Source organism: Salvia splendens, chromosome 22, assembly GCF_004379255.2.
Source record: "Salvia splendens isolate huo1 chromosome 22, SspV2, whole genome shotgun sequence".
NCBI lineage: Eukaryota > Viridiplantae > Streptophyta > Magnoliopsida > Lamiales > Lamiaceae > Salvia > Salvia splendens.
This window is the reverse complement of record NC_056053.1, coordinates 20,622,247-20,643,396: the sequence shown is the minus strand read 5'-3', so window position 1 is coordinate 20,643,396 and position 21,150 is coordinate 20,622,247. Positions and strand designations below refer to the sequence as shown.

The window sequence follows — 21,150 nt, the reverse complement described above, 5'->3', positions numbered from 1 at the left end:
CCAATTCCTCTGATTCTGCATATCTGGTCATTTCCTAACAAAACTGATCCAGCTGCATTCTTGATTTCCTCAAAATGACTTCTAGTTGGACACATGTGGAAGCTACATCCAGAATCCATGATCCATGGAAGTTCTTCCATGTCCTCAGTCACACACAGAGCCTCCGGGACCACCAACTCTTCTGCAATATCAGCATTGTTCTTGCCATTCTCTTCCTCGGCCTGCTTCTTCTTCCAGACCCAACAATTCTTCTTTATGTGGCCTGGTTTCTTGCAGTGATGGCATGATCTGGTCTCTTTCCAGTCAGCTGTCTTGTTTTTCCATGGCTTCTTCTGTGACTTTCTTTTCACATTCTTCTTGTGATCAGCAACACTCAGACTCTCAGACACCATTTCAGTGGACTTTGGATTAGATTTCTGGATTTCCTTGAGCTTTAGAGCAGAGTACACCTCTTCATATCCAATCTTGGACTCTCTACCAAGAAGTATAGCATCCTTGAAATGCTCATAACTTGGTGGCAAGGAATTCAACAACATCAGAGCCTTGTCCTCATCTTTAATCTCTTCATCAATGTTCCCAAGATCATCGATGCATTTCCCAAATTCTTCGAGCTGTTCCAACACACCTTTTCCATCAGCAATCTTGAAAGTGAGAAGTTTCTGCTTCAGGTGCAGCCGATTTGCCAAGGATTTGGCCATGTATAATGACTCCAACTTGGACCAAACTCCAGCCGCTGTCTCCTCCTTTGAAACTTCTCTGAGGACTCTGTCATTGAGGTTGAGTATCAAGGTACTATATGCCTTGTACTCTCTGTCTTGAGCCTTTGCCTTCTCCTTTTCATCAGGCTCGGGCTTCTCCTCCTCATTACTGCCTCCACCATTTAGGGTTTCCCATAAACCCTGTTGCATCAAGATTGCTTTCATCTTCAGCCTCCATAGGCCAAAATCATTTCGGCCTGTGAACTTTTCAACATCAAACCTTGCTGCAGCCATTATTCAAACAGGTTGAGCGCCTTCTTGAGGAAACAAAGAAAGAACTCCCAAAACTTTATGCCTTCTCGATCAATTCAGTGGACGAATTTCCCACAGACGGCGCCACGTTGTGAAGAACGAACCTACGGTTGTGATGACCGAAATGCAAATTAATGAAATGACAACATGCAAGGAAGAACACAAGCGAATTACGTGGTTCGGCGTAAGCCTACATCCACGGGCAGAATCTGGTGTGTTTCTTTATTGATCGCTCGAGAAATTACAAACATAAGAGCACTCAAAACTCTCAAGAATTTACAAGATGGAAAACCCTCAACTCGCCCGAAAACTTCTTGCTTCGAGAGCTAAAAACGCACAGCTGAAAGATGACACTTCCTCTCTTGAATTCTCTCTCTATCACTTTTGATTTCTGTTGTTGTTAGTTCCGGAATGAATCGCAACTCCCTTAAGAAGTATCGATCAAGAAAACCGCCGAACAGCTTCCTTTGCCGAACAGCTTCCAATTGCCGAACAGCTTCCAATTGCTGAACAGCTTCCTTTTGCCGAACAGCTTCCAATTGCCGAACAGCTTCCAATTGCTGAACAGCTTCCTTTTGCCGAACAGCTTCCAATTGCTGAACAGCTTCCTTTTGCCGAACACGGTTATAACCGTTTCCAACGGCTAGTTCCTGTTTTGGTTCCCAACGGCTATTTCCTGACTTGATTCTTCCACCAGCTCAATCCGATCTTGATGAGCTCAAACACTAACAGTATCAAAGAGAAGACCATATTGATTATTGACCGATTTCAACCAACCTATTTATTTTTATAAAAAATGTGAACGTGTATAAACTCAAATTGGCGTAATGAGGAGTCTTAAGTATAATTAGTCTTTCTTATTTCAAAATTATAGTAATGTTTGTCATTTTGCCCTCATATCAAAGTAATTAAAGTACTCATGCCTAATTTGGGACGAGAAAATATAAGTAGCTCTAACTAAATTTAATGTGCAGCCAAATTGGAGTTATAGCTAGTGTGTTTAATTAATTTATTTGTGATGGCCTCTATAAACCTAGCACAATACAACCCAAACTCTCCAGGACAATAATAATAATAATTTAATAAAATAATAACAATTATTATTATTATTATGCTTTTTAGCAATAGTTGGGACCAACACTTATTGTGATGGACTAATTTATGACTACTAATAATGATACCTCTTTTTTTGTTGAATAAACGTTAATTGGGTTCAACAATTGTGCACTATTCATAAGTATTCAGCTGTTGTTTTTATTTATTCCTATGCGATTCAAATATAAGTTGAAAGGCCATCTTTAGGTGTTACTATTATATATGTAGCTTTGATTTTCTGATTATGTGAATCTAATTGTTATTATTACTAATATAAAGTTTCAATCAGCCTACCAACTCTAAATAAAGAACTAAATGTATGTTTGAAATCAAACACCCATTACACCAGACCAAATCATACATGTCATCATTTTTATACACTGCTTGTCTATACTTCTTGCTCAACTAGCTAACTATAGTTTAGACTTTAGAGCCTCTTTTGACCTTTGCTAAAATATTATGGCTTTCATTTTCCAATTAGGTAAGCAAAAATGGCTACTTCAACAAGTCTACAAACCCACCAATTTTTAATATCTCTTTATAACTGTAGTCACAGTTTAAATCGCATTAGTGACATAGATTCATATCTCTATCAATCTATCAATCACAATATAGTACTAGTATACAATAAAATGGACTATGTAACCAATCTTAAATTAACCGTGGTTTAGAGAATCTCTTGTCCTAATCCCTTTAGCTCATGGTTGCAGAAAGTCAAGTTAATGCCGTTAAAATGACTTCATTTCTGAGACGAGTTGAAATCTACCGTCTTTAAATACCATCACTCCTAGCTAGCTAGCATATTACACACAAAGGCTAAAGCTATTAATTGTTTTACAGTTGAAGATTATATATAATTCTTAACCGGCAGAAGAGAGGGGATGGCCGAGTCTGTTCCGACCACGACCAGTGGCGATGGACCTTTCAGTTACGCGAAAAACTCAGATTTTCAGGTCATATTTTTTTTAAAAAAAATAGTATCGTTTTCCTCAGTGTCAACAGTTTGCCCTTCTGTTGTACTCCCTCTGTCATATGTCACTTGCACATTTCTTTTCAGGTCATCCGAAACTACTTGCTTTATTTATATTTTAAGTAAAAAGTAGGGTATTTTATTAAAATATTAGAGTTAAATAAGTTATCTTTTATTAAATGTTCCCCTATTAAACTTAAAATGTTACTCACTCTATCTGCCATAACCTGACACATTTTGCCATACTGCAATAACCTATTACTTTCACATCTTATTATAAAATTAATGTATATAAAATGAGATTCATATTCTACTAATTTTTTTCATTCATCTCTTTTATAAAGTTAAAACAATTTTTTTAAAACTCATACCGAATCAAAATGTGTCTTTAAAAAACGGACGAAAGGAGTAAATTAATTACACTAATTACTTTCGTGAAAGAAAAGCGAATAACATGATATTCGTGCTTTTATTCAAATTTATCATGCTTACGCAAAAGTCTAACTAAATTAAATTATAAAGAAATGTCTAGTCAAATCTTGAACTGGAAATCTACAAAATAAATCCTCTACAAATCTATTATTTTTTATGCGAACCTTCTAACAAGACGTTAAACCTATACACCAATCTTTTGCTTTTTATGCGAACCCTCTAACAAGACGTTTAGCCAGACACTTAGAGATCTTAAAGTGGATCGTGGAGTCAATATTATTAGTACTGCAATATTTAGTTATTCAAAATTTTTTTATTTAAAAATAGTCCAATTTTAAAAGCCGGACTAAAATAACAAAACTAGTCTATTATTGTGGTCACATAGGTAGTACAATTTTAAACCCTCTCATTTGTTTTAAGTATTCCTGGCACCACCCCGACGCCAAGGGCTTAAGCCCAATCAAACTATTTTTTTTCTTTTGTTAATTTTACTGAAATTTTCTGAAATTGTCTTTAGCTGGAGTACTAAATTGTTGCAGATGAAGACCATATGCTAGGATAGAAGAGAATGAAATCAGAAAAAAAATGACAGCAAAAGATTGGTAAAAAAAATGAAGAATTAAAAACTAAAAGAAAATTGTCAAACATTGTCTTACATAAACATGTCTTCAATTAAGTATCATATTGTACTAGTTTTTAAAATATACCAAATGAGTATATATTACTATTAAATTATAATGCGTATATATGTATTCGATACTTAAAATAAATGTTGAACATAATTTATTTCTGGTTCCGTCTTAATATTAGTAAGAGTGCAATGGTATTATAGTGTTGACGTAAGCAATGATGCAGAAAGACAGTGCAAATTTGGTGAAGGAGATGATCCATGAAGCCATCATCGATAAACTGGACGCAGACTTGTCGAGCTCAGTCAGCCTCGTAGATTTAGGATGTTCCGTCGGTCCAAACACCTTCCTCGCCGTACAGAATATGATTGAAGCACTCCAAACAAAAACAAGTGCTTCGCTCGAGTTTGAGGTTTTCTTCAACGATCACGCTGCCAACGATTTCAACAAGCTCTTCGCCTCCCTCCCGCAACGCAAATACCACGCGGCCGCAGTGCCAGGATCATTCCACGGCCGCCTCTTCTCCCGCGGCCGCATCACTTTGGCCTATTCTTGCTTCACTCTTCACTATCTCTCCAAGGTGCCGGAGGAAATCATCGACTCCAAATCTCCCGCATGGAACAAGGCCAGAATCCACTACACGAATACAGGTCCCACCGAAGATGACCCACTTTCCTTTTTGATTTGTCCCAAAAATCTCGTGCAGGCCAAGGAACAAAGAAATATACGAGTACTTATTTTTTATCATTCTGTCTGCAGACGCGTCCCCACACGTCGCGAAGGGGTATTTGGAGCAGTTCAAGAGGGATTTGAGGGCTTTCCTTAGCGCGAGAGGAGAGGAGATTGTGAAAGGAGGGTTAATGTTTCTGATCATACCTGGATTAGCAGAGGGCCTCACCCACTCGCAGAGTTCTTACGCTGTGATCTTTCGTCTTCTTGAATCTAGCGTACTGGAGCTAGCTAATGAGGTGATCGTGATCGTGATCATATTGAATCTAAGTAAGAAAAAAAAAAGAATTGGATTTGCATATTTTATGAGACTGGTGTGTATATTGCAGGGTGTGATCGGAAAAGGTGAAGTAGATGGGTTCAACTTGGCGTTTTACTTCCCACGTAAGGGGGAGGTGAGGGAGGTGATAGAGGAGGATGGGTGTTTCAGCGTGGAGAGAGCGGAGATGATTAATCCGAGGTCGAATATTAGGGCACGTGTAATTGTAGGGCACCTGAGAGCTGGGATGGAAGGAAGTTTTACGGAACACTTTGGAGAGAGTGTGATGGAGAAAGTGTTTGGTAGGGCTTTAGACAAAGCTGATGAGGTTTCCGACCTGTTGGAGGCGTCCCTGCGCGACTCACCTCAACTGTTTTACGTTTTGAAACGTAAATAATTTACCTTCACGTTTCGTTCCATGTTTCAATAAAAGTAGCCAAAGTGAAGACGAATGTTGAGTTATGGAAGCAGTGTTTCTATTGAAATAAAAGAAAATCAACTTATTTGTATAATAGAAATTTCTATTATGTAAATTCAGATTTCATATAGTAGATTTTTCTAGAATTATGTAGTAAAATTAGTTATATAGAATTTTCTAGATATAAATACCACTCCCTCCGTCACTAAATAGTGAAATTTAGGCACAAAACAGATTTAGTGACAGACCAAATATCGGATGATCCGTCATTAAAAATCTTGTCAATAAAAAATATTATTGACGGATTCGTCGGTCACTAAAATTACAATGACGGATACCCAAGCCGGCTGCCATTGTAAGTTTGCATTAGTGACGGAATATTCTGTCACAATTAGTGACTGAACTTTTTTCAGTCATCTATCTGTCACTAATTCTTGAAATTTCAGCGGCCGTCACTAATTTCCGTCACTAACTAGCGTTTTTTTTGTAGTGGCACACCCCGAGTTGGCCATAGATAATCTATATTATCTAGTTGCAACTGTAGACATACCAAACCATGGTTCAGTGAGAGCAGCATCAGAAATTGGGAACAAATGTAGAGCATAAAAAATGATAGGCTAGTTTTCGTCACTTGGAATTGATCACTATTTGCACTATATGTTGAATATTTGCATGAAAAAGATGCTATTTGGCAGGGAATAAATCATTAAGTTCGGAAGCTGCTTAATGAAGGGATGAAGAGGAAAACATGCAAGAAAGAGGGGAAATGACAAGAAATAGAAGAAAGTGAAGGAAGAAGGCAAAGAAGACCCAAACTGCCCAAGCTATTGGACTGGCCAGTTTGGACCCGACGGGAAAATGATTAAATTCAAACATTGTTTGGACTTGGTGGAGGTTGTGGAATGCTGATTTTCTGTGGTAGTTGAGAAGGGAGTTAGATGTTGATCATGTTTGTAAGGCCAAGGTGGAGATTTGTGGAGTTATGCCCATACAAACATGAGCTATTCTTCAAGCTAGGAGTCAGTGTTGGACTCGGGAAAGAGAGTAAAGAAGAGGCTCTAGTGTTTGAGCAAAAACTAGCCGTTGGAGAATCGGTTGTAACTGATTTTTGGCAGCTGAGAATGGTTGATTATTTAGCTCTCTTGGAACCTCTCATATATTAGCTAGTTAAATCAGTTTGTGAGATGTGACACGCACAAACACACACGAATTTGATAGGAAAGCTCTTGCTAGAGAAAGTTGAGAACGCATCAAATTGTAGAGTGATTTCATCTCTTTCATTCTTGATCAATAAACTCCGTTAAGCTTCTCCGTGGACGTAGGCAAATCTTTGCCGAACCACGTAATCCCTGAGCGTGCTTTATTTCTTGCGAATTGCCATGCGAATCCTTACTGATAGAAATCCATGAGTTTCATCATAAAACCAATTGGTGATAGGAGGAGAGGCCCATGAGACTTATATACTAGTTTCAGTTTTCTCTTGACACTAGTTTCAGTTTTCTCTTGACACCGATGTGTGACAGTTATATGTTATATTTTTAGTTTCAATTGCCAACACCCTCCCTCAAACCCTTCAAGATGAAGCTTGGAGGGGTTGGACTTTTTTCTAATCGATTGGACAATCGGCCCAATTTTTTTTTCCGATCGGTTGAACCACTTGGCCCAAATTTTTAAGTCCAGATATATTGCTGGGTCAGTCATTTTTTCGGTTCCGACCCAGATATACTGCTGGGTCAGTTAAATTTGACCCACAGTCGGCGACCCGCTCTGATACCATGATAAAATAGGTTTTGGGGAATTGAATCATTCTTTCTTATTCATATGCTGCAAATATACACGCCTCTTTATAGGCTCACCAGACTAATTACATTTAAGGTAAGTTTCATTACCTTAACCTAATTTCCTATTAATTGTTATTGTAGGAAAATCCTCCTCTTGATTGCTTGTGATATTCTCGTGATCTTCTCATTCCAACACTTACAGATAGTAACACACCGACAGAAGAGAAAATGAATTCAATCAATTCATCATAATTATAACTGTCATGGAAGTTAATATTTGATGATACAAGAAATTGATACATCAACAATTAATTTATTCAATAATTGGAAACTCCAATTTCTACTCTTTAAAAAAACACAGGTAAAGAATTAAGAACACAAACAAGTGATGGCAAATAGATTACTCCATTAAATTAATTATTTGAAGAGCCCCGTTGTGGCTGAACGACGGGTGGAGGAGTAAGCCAGAAGGAGAGCCATGAAAACGGTTCCGGCCAGCAGAATCCCGGTCGAAATATTACCCCGGTCTAGATATTTCTTCACCTCACTGCTAAATGCGTCGTCGAAGGTTCGTTTAAGCTCGAATGTGACTCCAAATCCGACTCCTACTCCACTTGCTAATAACAACGCCATCACCTGATGCATTTTCAAATTTAATTTAATTTAATTATTCCTTCAATTAAATAACAACGGGATAAGAAATGTGTCATTTTATTTGAACCTTATCTCCGAAGTAGTCGAATTCGGGGAGGCATCCGTTGCGTATCATCCTCTTCTTTTGCACCACATTGTACATTGCAAATGGGAGTTGGATTAGGTTGTACAAAAATCCTATGGCGCCGACAGCAAACACATACCTGCCAACACATACAAAATTGTCCAAAATTCATCACAATAAACATATATGGTCGCTGGAGATAAATCAAACTCTAGTCAGATTTTATCATAGAATCAATTGATTATAAGACTAGTGACTCACTAAGTGTTTAATTTGTTTGTTTTTTTTACTTAAATACTAGTAATATTTTTGATATAGGACAATTCACATGAATATCTCAAAAGCTAATCATCATTAGGGTTTATTAATATCTACTAGAGTTCATCAATCTATAACATGGGATAGGGTTAATTGCCTATAAAATTAACGAAGTTTGATCAAATTATGGTTATCCCACAATTTTTAAAATTTGAATGACGAATCATGAAGTTTAAAAAATTATCAATTATCAAATTATGAAGCATTATTTTTAGTTTCTTAAGCCCAAAATTATACCATGTAGTCGTCTACATCAGCATATTGATATACTTTTACATAATCACTATTCATTAGCAACACCAAAATTTAATTTTACACTTGTGCACCAATTCAACATCGAATTTCCGTCCAAAAAAGTTATTCTGAGACAATTGAGAAAATTTTGAAACTTCATGATTTATCATTCAAAATTTGAAAGGTGTCTGATAAACCAAAATTTGACCAAATTTCGTGATTTTATAAGCAATTAACCCTATCGGATATATATCCAAATTATGCTATTGAAGTGTAGCCCAACCAATTTTTTTTTGTAGTTTATAGATGAAGTGTGTAGAAATTTAAAAAAAAATGAAAGATGATACTCTAAATGTATGACCTGTAAGCAATGAGATCAGTGAACTTAATCTTTTCACCATCAACATTGATATTGTTGAGAGCCATGAGCAGAGCTGAGGCAGCTAGGGTTAGCAGACTCAGTATCCTCAACGCCAGAATTGCTCTTAATGCACCTACACTCGCCATTTTATTTCTCCCAAATTCTTCTAAATCTAGTTTGAAGTTTAATGGCATGGTTATTTATTGGGACCCTTTTTATAAGACCAATTTACATCGGACTTTTCGATGTTTTGTTTTTGTCTTGGAACATTGTGAACATATATTGCAGGCCTCGTGCCAGCTAATTTGGCACTATACATAAATGACAAATTATGTGAAGATATAAAATTATAGAAGGTTACATAAGAGATTGCTTTGTGAATGTTCGTACGCGCATTTATGTCTTGTTTTCGTACTATACGATGTGCATTTGTCGGCCGATATGCACTTTTTGCTTCTAAATTTATTATTTTCTGCAATTGTGATTAGTTGGATATGCTCACGAAAGGATAGCATGAGCCTGTTTTAGATACGCTTTACAATAGAAAACACCAGATACACAAGCACAACTAGTTTCCTCAATACCACAGATCTCGGGGCATTGTATTCTCTTCCAGGAATTAGTTTTGAGCGAATACAAATCAATGTGATAAGTACTACCGAGAAAATAGCATTGTTCGTCTTCCATACGAGCATGTACAAGATTCAGCAATTTGTAATCTTCCACATTCCAAATGATTGACTAACATATGTAAGGTGAGGTTCCACAAATGGCTCGGGGAGGATCTTATACTCACTCGTCGTTGGGTTCCAAAGAACATGTTATCATGAAAATGAAAGAGGCCATTACAACTAGCCTCGGTAGAGGAATTGTTTTTCTCTACAAAAGAGGGAGGATATATGTGATATTTGGGGGAGATGGTGCCATCCTCTTTAAAGGAATATGCAACAAAATATTCTTTATTATAATGATATTTGATAAATATGTCAAGCTTAGGCTTAGGCTGAGGGCAACTATCTGCCTTACAATGTTGTAAGCATCAAGAAAATGGTGCATATTTTAACTCGAATGCATAGACTCCATAGTCACTCACCTACACAATGAAAATGGAACATTGTATTTAATTGTACAAAGAACAAATGAGGTCAACTATATTTTAGCCTTATTCTTTTCCACATTTGTTTTTAATTTTTTTATTTTTCCATCTTTGCGAAAACTTTATATATATCAAATGAAGAGTGCAACATAAATACTGAAATAATAAACATAGAATTGGGGTTTATTATCCGCAAATACCTGAAATATTGGTTCTCATAGGCATCGGGGCACCCTCTATTCTGGTATTAGGTTTCACCATTCTAACCAAAATTCAAAATTTGCACACATTTAAACAAAAGCAAATGAGTCAGAATATATAATTAATCAAAATTGAGAAAACATAGAACCTGTGTTGGAATTGAGTGTGAAAGGTAGGCAGAAAGGAGAATAAGCGCCGCCGCCGCTTTTGAGTTTGAGGTTTTCTTTTTTATTTTAAATGTATTTTGGTGACTTCTTTATGGATTGATTACATTTATTTGACGCGAGTTTTTTTTTTTATTGAGATTTGAACCTGGGAAGAAATATACTGGTATGAAGAAGAAACCGATGGGAAGAAATGATTGGGTTTAAATAAAGTTATATAGGTGAGTATTAATATGTAAATATAGATATATGAAATAATAAAAAAATATTTTTGTAAACCTAAACAAATAAAGAAAAATTATTTACTAAAACATAGATATTTTTGTAAACCTAAACAAATAAAGATCAATTTTGTTATATTTTTATATTCAGAAAAAATATCTCCTTCTATGCATGTATTCCTCCCTCCATCCGTCATTTAAAAACTCACTTTTACTCGGCATGAGTTTTAATAAATGTTTGACTTGGCATATTTTGAATGCAAGCTCATTTAGCCTTTATCAAATGTCTATATTTTATTAGGGGTCATAATATTATGAAAAAATAATTTCCTATATAATTAGAATTTGAGTCTTCAATTTTAAATTTAATATTTGGTACCATAAAATATTTTGAGTAAAATTTTAATATCTCCCAGTTCCATAATTTGATATTAAAAGTAAATAATTAAAATTTTCAAATAGTTATAAAATTGGGCACCTCCACACATTGCACACACAAAATGCGCACGCGCACGCACACCCTTCATATCAATTACAATAACATTTTCATTGTGTATCGAACGGACCCTAAAAACATTGTATTGAATGCATAAAATCATTGCAACGATAACGAGACTAAAGGATTATCGTTGATAAAGATATATAATCACACCAATGAAAGCAGATATAACATCTTAAGACAGAAATATATAAATAGGTTTGTTTTTTCTAAAACATGAGTCATCAATTTATCAGACGCTCTTATGCAACAGAAAAATCATCCAAACTAAAGTTTTAGAAGCAACTGAAGCCAACTAATTTATTATGAGATTTGTTCCTTAACTCAGCAACTCATCAAACCCCTTTCATGTTCAAGTTCCAACTCCCCTCAGCTTTATCCGCGTCTTGGCCTACGCTTCTTAGTTTGACGATCTTTCTGCCTCTAAGAGTAGAAACATATAAATCTTGAGTGATAATAGCACGATAAGTTTCTACGCATACAATCAATCAAAGATATCTGAAAGCATACCTCACGATTTACGTCGTCTGCTTCACTGGGAAACATGTGCTCATCAGATTCGTCCTCAAGGTGGTTGTGATTGGGTGTCATTTCCTTGTCATTACTCTTCTGGTTAAGTGAGCGATTGTCTTCAGTTGCTTTTTGATCATCCTAGTGGATTTTGTAAAACTGATTCAACAACTGGAAAATAACGTCGTAAAAATGTGGGATTCGTGTAAGCAACACTCTACCTGCTGAAACTGCTCTGTTTCAGGCATAGGTGTGGTCTCCCTATCACCATGAACAGTCGAACTATCGGGATCAGAAACTACGGAGGATGTAGCAACCTTTTCCGATTTAGAGAAGCTCACTAGAGACCGGTAGATGCCCTGTATAGTTGACCCAAAATAACAAGGACAGGGATTGTGGTAAACATGCGTGCGGTTATAAATGGACGATTGAGGGCTACTATTTGGTATATCAAGCATGCAAAAATGAATGATTTATGACACCTCATTCCAGAAGTAGAATGTGATAGGATCTTGTTTGCGACTTCCTCCGCGACATCAAATGCTTTATTCCCAATTAACAACTGGAAGCTCCCATCCGACCAATTCACAATGCGTGCATTGCTTTCAACCTGCACAAGATTAGGTTCAGATTCGAGAAAACATGATTTCTTGGCCAATTTGAAGGACAAAATCACACTTACAGAGATTGTTCCATCAATGTTTACGACATTTCTCCATTGAACGATATTGGTTGATGGGATAACCCTTTCAGATCCGGAAGCGTCTGTTATATAAATATCTTCCCCCGAGTATGTTGTTGGGTCAAATGGCTTACTATCAAATGCTATTATGTTTGAGAGTTCAGTTGTTGCCATCTGCGAATATGAAGTGGGGTGAACATAGTTTCATGTTATATATACGCAGATTTGAGCAGGCACATAAAAGGTAATCCACATGCGCGAAGTATATACATGATAGAGTAGAAGGAATACTAACAAAGAGAAACCAATATGAACGATTGTGAATAAAACTATGAAGAAGTCCTGCCCAGCATTAAGCCACACTCTTCCAATAAATCCACAACATACACACACTTGCACAGACATAGACATACACACACACATATACACAAATTTGCACACACAGACACATACACACACCTGCACACACACACACATACACACACTGCATAATTTCTTTGAATTCAACTTCATATCAATTACTATATCATTTTACCGAACAAAGGATTTGGAATTGAAATTCAATTTCGTGGAATTCTAATTCCAATTCAACCCTAATTCCGTGTACCGAACGAACCCTAATACTTCAGTTAAGATTATTAATATCCACTTAGGTTGGCCAAGTAGTAATACAATCATGCAACAAGCTCCACAAGCAACTACTTGCTTCTTGTCTTCGCTTTGCCAAATTATTAATCCAGATTACCAGAAAAGTCTATTATACCTACACATAAAACTCTTTAAACATTCACTATCCGAATAATGTGTGACTGACATTTCATCCGCCCCTGTTGGAGACGCCTTGGAAGAGTTTAATGTACACATATAAGCGTTTTAAACATCATGTCTCAATGATATACGACCATTACAAACATTAGGCTTTGATGAGACTTATTCCAATCATTATATAATTTGTTGGACTAGTGGAAGAAAGAGTCATATGTTTCTAGATTCATAAAGCTATAAGGATAAGGTTTATATGATCAAATAAAAGACACGCTAAAAATCAATTCGTATAGTTCATTGGGGAACTTTTGAAAGAAGTGTGAACATCACGAGGAATTAGCGGCGATTAATCTACATCCAAAACCACGCGAAACCAATACAAGAAACTAATCTGAACCAAGCACCTGAGTACATTTTGAAGAATTCTAAAAAACAGAAGCAGGATAACAAACAGGTCTCAACAAAATAAGAAAATAATAAGTAGGCAATAAAGTAGTTCACAGAAAAAACCATGAAAGGCAACATCAGAATGAATCAAAATTAAGCTCCTGAAGATTTTATTCAGGACACCATCACAAGCATTATTTGCATCATGACCGAAACCAAAACCCTCTTACTATAAATAACCAGCTTTACAAATCAAGGAAACTACTAAAATTTGAGAACAAGCATATAAAATGACTTTGCAAGTAATCATATTTACACTGAAATGCAACAAGACAATAATCAATTGTCGCATTGTAAAGATATACTTCCTCCGTCCCATAAAAATATGTGCACTTTCCATTTCCGTCCGTCCCACAAAAATATGTGCATTCCATTTTTGGAAAGTTATATCAATTTAATAATGTAGGTCCTACTATCCACTGACACTACTTTATCTATCATTCTCCTCCTCTCTCTTACTTTACCATACCATTCTCCCCATCTCTCTTACTTTACCAATTTTGTCTTAATTCCCGTGCCATATGCATTGCCCATATTTTTATGGGACGGAGGGAGTATTTCATTTTTGTTTTCATCAACAAATGAGGCTCAAAAATGATAATGTCTTAAGTGTGAGCAAAACCATCTATTTATTTGTGACAACCTGCTAATAATTGGATAAAGACTCATATATGTATCAACAGCTAAAATATTAAAAAATGCATGTGGTCTGGCAAAAGCAACAAGGGAGGTAACCTGAGATGGGTCAGCAAGTGGAGTGCGGTTTGGAAACTCCACCACCAGCAACCTACCGATTGACTGCTCCTCCAGTTTATCCTTTGACTCCCCCTCTAGTTTATCCTCGGCCTTTTCTTCTTCTTCTTCGGGTCCAAATTGTGTATGTTCACTTGATACAGTACCTTCAGACTTCAGATCTCCCTCATAACTTAATTTCTGTTCAGGAGATATCTATGTTGGCACAAGAAACATTATAAGTACATTCTGAATCACTGGGTGGCCAACAACCAGAAAACTAAATAATCATTATAGTGTCTCAGTTCTCACGGAATTGTTTTTCCCTTGATCAGTGCCATACTCAGCTTCATATTGTCCTGGTTCCTCATCTGAATCCCCAAAAAGAGCACGCATTACATCTACAATTCGAGCTTGATCCTTTCCATTCTCAGTCTTTAATAACCTGTCATAACATAAATTCTCAGAGCTAAATGGTTAAGCAAAAAAATGCAGAAGAAAAACACTAACATGTGAATAAGAGAAATATTAAAATGATAAATTGCAATCTACAGCCCTGTAAAATTATCAAGTTGGTGATACATCAACAACTCAAATAGAAGGCATAAGTGCTCTCAGAAAGGGTCTCAGAATACTTATTGTTTGCCAGCCTATCAAACAAATACTTCAATATGTAAAGCACAACTAATTTGGACAACTTGGGTTCAGAACTATGACAAACTAATTGAGAGTTATCCATGTCTTAGGTGGGCTAGCCAGCAGAACTAGGCTTACAATATATCCAGCCAAGAATTAATGGGTGTTTACTTTCCTAGATATACTAATCTAGCGATTGATAACTACATTGACCAATTGTAGTAAAAAACAATAACATTAGCAGGATCTTCGCTAAAATTCAAAAGCATCAGAAACAAACTGAAATTCAAGGAAACTGGGAGCATACAAAATACTTCATGGTACTAAAAGATAATTAATCGAATAGCTATATATTCAAGTTCAAACTAATTAATGCACACCAAATAATAGAAATAGTCACAAGAAAGACAAACTATTCAAAAGTGGAGGGTTTGAGCAAAAGACATTGAGCTACTACTCTCTTTATCGATCCCCCCAGCCTCGTCATTAAACTCAGCTCCACCTTCAGTTTTGACCCAATGTCTGATGTGCTTTTATTATCACACATAGGCCCTCCTTCATCACAGTTACAAGTGCTTCCGCCCTCATGATGTAACTCTGCACAACTTCCAATTTTGACCCTATGTATGAACGTGCTTTTATTATCAGACATAGGCCCTCCTTCATCACAGTTACATGTGCTTCCGCCCTCATGATGTAACTCTGCACCACTTCCAATTTTGATCTCTTCTTCTGGTGCTGTTTGCGTATGGTGCTCAAACCCTCCATCGCTAGACCTTGAGCATATGGCATCCTCATTTAACTGAAGACCACCATCAATTTCAACCAGTTGACTGGATATGGCATCATTAGCATGTTCAGATCCTCCATCCCTTTCATCCTGAAGTGAAATGTCAAACACATAAATTAAAAAAATGAAGGAGAAACTATAAAACTATTACAGGAGAAAAAGGACAATAAGGAAAGTTTATAAATAAAGCACAAGTGCACAACATGGTGATAAAGTGTTTGAAACAGTATCTGAAAATTTAAAAAGGTGTAGAAGCAACAAACATATGAAAAACCAGGAGAATCATCTATACTTCATTTGCTTCCCTAGTTTGTTCTGATGTCAATCAATCTTCCAACAGGTTTTTACATTAACCAAGAAGCATTAAGCATAAAACAATTAGGGCTCATTTCCTTCATCGCCTGTACTCTTCCTATAAAATATGAATTCCATATGCATCATCTGTGACGTTTCTCAACTGGACCAGATCATGCAAGAGTTGGACCTTGATGAGGAAGGAACTCAATCCAACTAGTACATCCCAAAATTAGTCCAGCAATCACAAAGAGATATTCCTACTACTAAATGAGTAATTTTAGAAATAAAAGTATTCAAAACGTTTCATTGAGGGCCTGAGGCCACTGAATTTCATTTAAGAGCTACTCATAAAACCAGAGAACCATTCTCCAAAATATTTAAATTAAAATAGCACAAGGGAAAACTATCTGTGGATGACAGTCACCATCTACGCATACACAAAGAAATGATTATGAGTTCAAACATAGGACATTAAATTTTCAGATATTTTTTAATTCCACGTGCACAAAAACATTAGAGATAACAACCCAGAGCAAAACAATGTTGGCAAGAATGGTAGATCATAAGGAAGCCATCATTACATTTAAGTTGGGCCCGCATGCCAATCACCTTCCTGATGTTGGATTGCAGGCAAAAAGCTGTCTAGAACATATATGAATGATATATTAAAATAAAAGGTTTACTCACATATTCTGTATAAGTACATTCAGAATTTTTTATGCATGTGTTATGTAAATTTATCCCCCCAAAAATTCTTAATTTTTTTGTTGCCATTTTGACAAGTCCCAAGCAGAAAATCAAAAACTAAATAAATGCATTCTAATTGGAAAATTTTTGTTAGATCTTCTGAATTGGGCCCGTACAGACTCATTAAAAGCATGCTATTAGCTAAAAAGGAAAATAAGACTAAAAAATCTTACAGAGTTAAATTCAGGCTGGTGGTTCATTTCATGGCTTGATGCAGACTCCTCTTCGGATAGATAGCCAAATAGATTTTGCAAGATTTGATCTCTATTCATTTTTATATAACTATCCTTAAGTGAGATGGAGGGAGGGAATGGGTACTTACCCTGAGAGAGAGACTCTGAGTGTATGAAGTTTAAAATGAATTCTGAATCTATATGTTCTGCGGCGGAGTTATTTAGAATGAAGGTTCAGATTGCTTTCCGTAAAGTAAACTGGCGTTACGAGTAACTTTTTCAGCTGATTATTATTCTGGAGTTTCTCAGAGACCAGTAAGTAAAATCGCGAAGAAAGAGAAAACAATGGCAAGAAGTAATAAATGCAAGAACATGTTTTGACACCATATTAATATGATCCTAAGTGTCTCTTAAATGATTTCACGAGTAACACATACGTTTATCACTGAAGACTGTGTCCTTCATTTTACAATTGACACTAACACATGCGATTGTCACTGAAGATTGTGGCCTTAATTGTACAATTGACACCATATTAACACAAGTTTTACAATTTTTCACCGAAGATTGTGGTCTTAATTGTACAAAATTACAAATGGATGTGGTCATAGCTGTTTTAGTAAATCTTGGTGGCATTCCCCTTCCCTTTCTCCACCACCGTTGTTACCCACATCATACTGTATCTGCTTTCAAGATCAACATAATTGTTTTTCTTCCGAACTTACCACGCCTCTAAAGACTACCATCATGTTTGTTATGTAATAGCTGATCCTTTACTGAGCACAGATTGTTACTCAGTGAAATACTAATAATTAGCTCTCTGGAGAAAATTTTTTAAGCAATAAATGTAGAGCAGATTACTTTATATCTTCAAGGATCGTCTCAATCCCTTACTTTGACTTGAATTTTTAAAATTTCATGGACAGCAGCAAAGAACCACCCAGATAAATATCATTATAATTCCAATAAAAGCCTCTATTTCCGCTTACATTTTGTTACACCAAAGGTCAACCAGAATTTTTTTGTCAGGTTCAACTATAGTCCAGCAAAAATTAGTTTCATTTACTCTATTTAATCTAATACATTCACCACTTTCACTCAGAACTCTTGGTCAGGTCCGATACATATAACATGCCAAAGATTGCCTAGTGATGCTGAATTCTGATCCACTTAGTTGGATGATTGCGTAACATGATTTTCCAAAGTAGGAAAAACATTCATAAATGAAACAGCTCACATCAGAAGATACTATGCAAGGAGAGGCATTCCATTTTATATGAAAACATAGTCAAGTTGAAATCTAAGACAGAGTGAAATCCATCATAGATGCTTCTGCTCATAGTTTTAAATTCATTTTCCATTTCTTTTAGGAATTTAGCTTTTAGTACCAACAATGAATTATTATCAAATAGCAACTCAGCATATTCCGATTCTATAATATAAAAAAGATGCATATGTATGAAAATTGCACACTGGATAATTCAACAATATTACTCGAAGGCAAGGAAAAACAACGTATCACAAACATGACTAATAAAGCGACAATGCCACTGCAAAGATATTCTCAAATAGTACATGATAGAGTTACCACCATTGGAAAGGAAAATGCTTGGTAATTTTGTCTGCGTAAAGCATTGAACAATACCCAAACAGATTGCTATCCTAGCCACTGTATGTAAATTTCTTGCTTACATAGTCTTATATTTCAATTATATGGCAATTTTTTTTGTAATCACCCTAAACAGAATACCCACGAAGTCAAATCATCACCAGTCTAACCATAAAGACACTCAAACAGAGCATTTGGCTTATCAAATTCATAAACCAAAAGCTTATATGGATGAATGATTCAGCTAGATCACCTTCTAATCTCCAAATCTCTCTCATGTTTGATCTTATGATAATATCATGATTCTTATTTACCTATAACAACCTTTTCCAGGTTCACTTAAGTCGGTATCGCACATACTACAGCAAATATGTTACCACAGAAGCATACTACTCAAGTTTACCTAAGTCAGCATTAGGTCGAAATAATTGTAATCAAATCATCCCCAAATTAGATCAGCACGTAAATATCAAATTAGAAAAACGAATTGGCTCTCGGAAACAAGCAACAATACCTGAAGAAGGCGTCAATACACGAGATTTTAAGCAACGATTTCTCATTTTCTCCCAAATTGCAGAGTTTTGATTCATCATTCACACAAACCGAAAATTAATCTCTCGTACTCGATGATCTTCTCAGAATACCAAAAATTAATTTTCAGAGTATGAATGCAGCTGTGATGAAGAAGGCTGGAGCCTGGAGTAGATGAAATGAAAAAAATGTGGGCGTCGATCATCATGATTCATGATAAAGGTTAAAGGCTATTGAAATGAAATTCGAAATATTAAAGTGAATTTTTTTTGTGGCATCTAAAGTGAGTTTCTTTGATAGTAAACAAAAATAATTACATAATTTTGGGGTCGTGGAAATATTATATTTCAAATCTATAAGGGCATATGCAATCGTGAGTATGTTAGCGATGTCGGGCCGTTGAGCACATGGTGCACTTACATTTATATTGAACACGTCGTGCTCTTACATCTATACATATATAAAGGAGGAGTTTTGGGGTATTTATGGAATTATCTTTAAGCTTAAATATATAATTTAAATACTATAATCTAGATAAGAATAAAAACTATTATATAGATGTTGTTATGAGTTTAAATATTTATTCGTAGTAATAGCCGTTAATTTGTTTAGATTCTTACTCAACTACTGTTAATCTTTACTGCAAAATCAATTCTATATTTTAAAAGGCGCCCTATTAATATATATGATTCATACTCCTATCAGATTAAATTCAAAGTTAGTATAATAATAGTCATTGAGAAATGCAACGGTCAAGATCCCATGCCCAAAAAATAAGGAGGAGAACGTGAATATGTTTTGATATCATTCAGTTTGGAGATTCATGGCCAATTAGCGTTAAATTTGAAACGATTTCTCCACTAATTAAAATGATGTAATTAGGCTTCATTAGAAAATGACGTAACCGTGTAATTCATGGCCAAAATAATGATGAAGAGAACGTGAGAATGTGAAAAAGTTTGAAAAGAGCCTCATGCTTCATTTTTTCCCTATAAATATGACGTTAGATGATTTGATTTATCCACACATACCTACTTACCTTATACAGCTCAAGCTTCATCTTTTTGTTCTTCCCACGAGTAGCAAGGTTGATACCATGGAACCATTCCACACCTTGTAATAGAGATCCAAAAGTATTATAGTCAAAATATCTCGGAGTATATATTTGCGTTATTTAAATGTCAAATTGATTGAGTTTTATGTTTTTTTTTTAAATTCTTATACATTTTCTTAATTTTAGATGTTGTACAATGATATCATTTTCCATTTCAATTAATTAATCGATAATGTGAAGTTAGTACCAAAAAAATAAATGAGACTCATATTTCTTATTAACGTTGTTTCACTATGGAGGTACACGTGTTCTTGATTATATATTGTTGTGTTTGTAGTTTTTGCATTAGATATAAAAAATATTTTAATCACTATTTATATAGGTTATATTTAATGAATGAATTTTTTTTATATTCTGACTTTTAAGCATAATCATTTCATAATATAATTTTGAAGGAAATACAATGGGCCGTGCATATAATTGCTATAAAATACTGATATGTCTTAATGAGGAAAGTCAAATGTTTTTCCCATTGTTAGGGTTTAGGATTTATATTTTTAAAATGAAAAGGTTTTTAAACCAAATAACATAAATGTTATTGAAATATCAAATGTTAAATATTAGAAGTGATAGTAAATTTATTTAAAAGATTTCTTCAGTTACAATATTATTAGTATTTGATTAAAATGACAAGCCAAAAGCTGAAAATCCCCCATTTAGTAGCATATGAAATGTAAAATTAATTCACACAGTTTTTTTTACATTTAAACGGCATCTTGACCTTCTCAATTCCAACCGTTCTCTTTCATAATTTCCAAAACAAATAATTACACAAGTTATGTAACTGAAGAAATCTTTTAAATAAATTTACTATCACTTCTAATATTTAACGTTTGATATTTCAATAGCCATTTAACGTTTGATATTTCAATTGTTATGATATATGTTTAGAGTTTAGGGTTTAGGATTTAAAATTTTAAAATGAAAAGGTTTTTAAATCAAATAACATAAATGTTATTGAAATATCAAATGTTAAATATTA

At 35.2% G+C, this 21,150-nt stretch overlaps 3 protein-coding genes across 5 annotated transcripts; 1 reads left to right on the top strand and 2 right to left on the bottom strand.

The window, feature by feature from the left end:
- Positions 1-2,866: 2,866 nt before the first annotated feature.
- Positions 2,867-5,688, top strand: LOC121786277 (loganic acid O-methyltransferase-like). 2 transcript variants are annotated; one of them, XM_042184880.1, is made up of 4 exons: positions 2,869-3,058; positions 4,363-4,786; positions 4,896-5,104; positions 5,195-5,688. In XM_042184880.1, exons 1-4 carry the CDS (start codon positions 2,987-2,989, stop codon positions 5,519-5,521), a joined length of 1,032 nt encoding a protein of 343 aa, XP_042040814.1. In that variant the 5' UTR covers positions 2,869-2,986; the 3' UTR covers positions 5,522-5,688. The 2 variants fall into 2 exon arrangements, with proteins under 2 accessions (XP_042040813.1, XP_042040814.1); XM_042184879.1 differs by having other exon boundaries at positions 2,867-3,058; positions 4,896-5,688.
- Positions 5,689-7,740: 2,052 nt separating this feature from the next.
- Positions 7,741-9,100, bottom strand: LOC121787207 (CASP-like protein 4D1). Its single transcript, XM_042185883.1, has 3 exons — positions 8,955-9,100; positions 8,045-8,180; positions 7,741-7,959 (listed from the first exon to the last, which is right to left on the bottom strand). The coding sequence occupies exons 1-3, from the start codon at positions 9,098-9,100 to the stop codon at positions 7,741-7,743; spliced, it is 501 nt and encodes a 166-aa protein (XP_042041817.1).
- A 2,205-nt stretch (positions 9,101-11,305) lies between these two features.
- Positions 11,306-19,360, bottom strand: LOC121786702 (protein LEO1 homolog). 2 transcript variants are annotated; one of them, XM_042185329.1, is made up of 9 exons: positions 19,038-19,360; positions 15,352-15,787; positions 14,584-14,716; positions 14,275-14,487; positions 12,328-12,501; positions 12,128-12,255; positions 11,867-12,004; positions 11,646-11,786; positions 11,306-11,558 (listed from the first exon to the last, which is right to left on the bottom strand). In XM_042185329.1, coding segments are annotated over exons 2-7 (669 nt in total). In that variant the 5' UTR covers positions 15,354-15,787; positions 19,038-19,360; the 3' UTR covers positions 11,306-11,558; positions 11,646-11,786; positions 11,867-11,985. The 2 variants fall into 2 exon arrangements, with proteins under 2 accessions (XP_042041263.1, XP_042041264.1); XM_042185330.1 differs by having other exon boundaries at positions 15,321-15,787; positions 19,038-19,359.
- Positions 19,361-21,150: the final 1,790 nt, after the last annotated feature.

Coding starts and splice junctions, on each gene's coding strand:
- LOC121786702 (XM_042185329.1), bottom strand. Junction 14,488..14,583: donor ATCAAGGGAAAAACAATTCC/GTGAGAACTGAG, acceptor GTGCCAACATAG/ATATCTCCTGAACAGAAATT. Junction 12,502..14,274: donor CACTTGCTGACCCATCTCAG/GTTACCTCCCTT, acceptor TCATATTCGCAG/ATGGCAACAACTGAACTCTC.
- LOC121787207 (XM_042185883.1), bottom strand. CDS start 9,100: ATGGCGAGTGTAGGTGCATTAAGAGCAATTCTGGCGTTGAGGATACTG. Junction 8,181..8,954: donor ACTGATCTCATTGCTTACAG/GTCATACATTTA, acceptor ATGTGTTGGCAG/GTATGTGTTTGCTGTCGGCG. Junction 7,960..8,044: donor TCGACTACTTCGGAGATAAG/GTTCAAATAAAA, acceptor AAAATGCATCAG/GTGATGGCGTTGTTATTAGC.
- LOC121786277 (XM_042184879.1), top strand. CDS start 2,987: ATGGCCGAGTCTGTTCCGACCACGACCAGTGGCGATGGACCTTTCAGT. Junction 3,059..4,362: donor CGAAAAACTCAGATTTTCAG/GTCATATTTTTT, acceptor GCAATGATGCAG/AAAGACAGTGCAAATTTGGT. Junction 4,787..4,895: donor AATCCACTACACGAATACAG/GTCCCACCGAAG, acceptor TTCTGTCTGCAG/ACGCGTCCCCACACGTCGCG.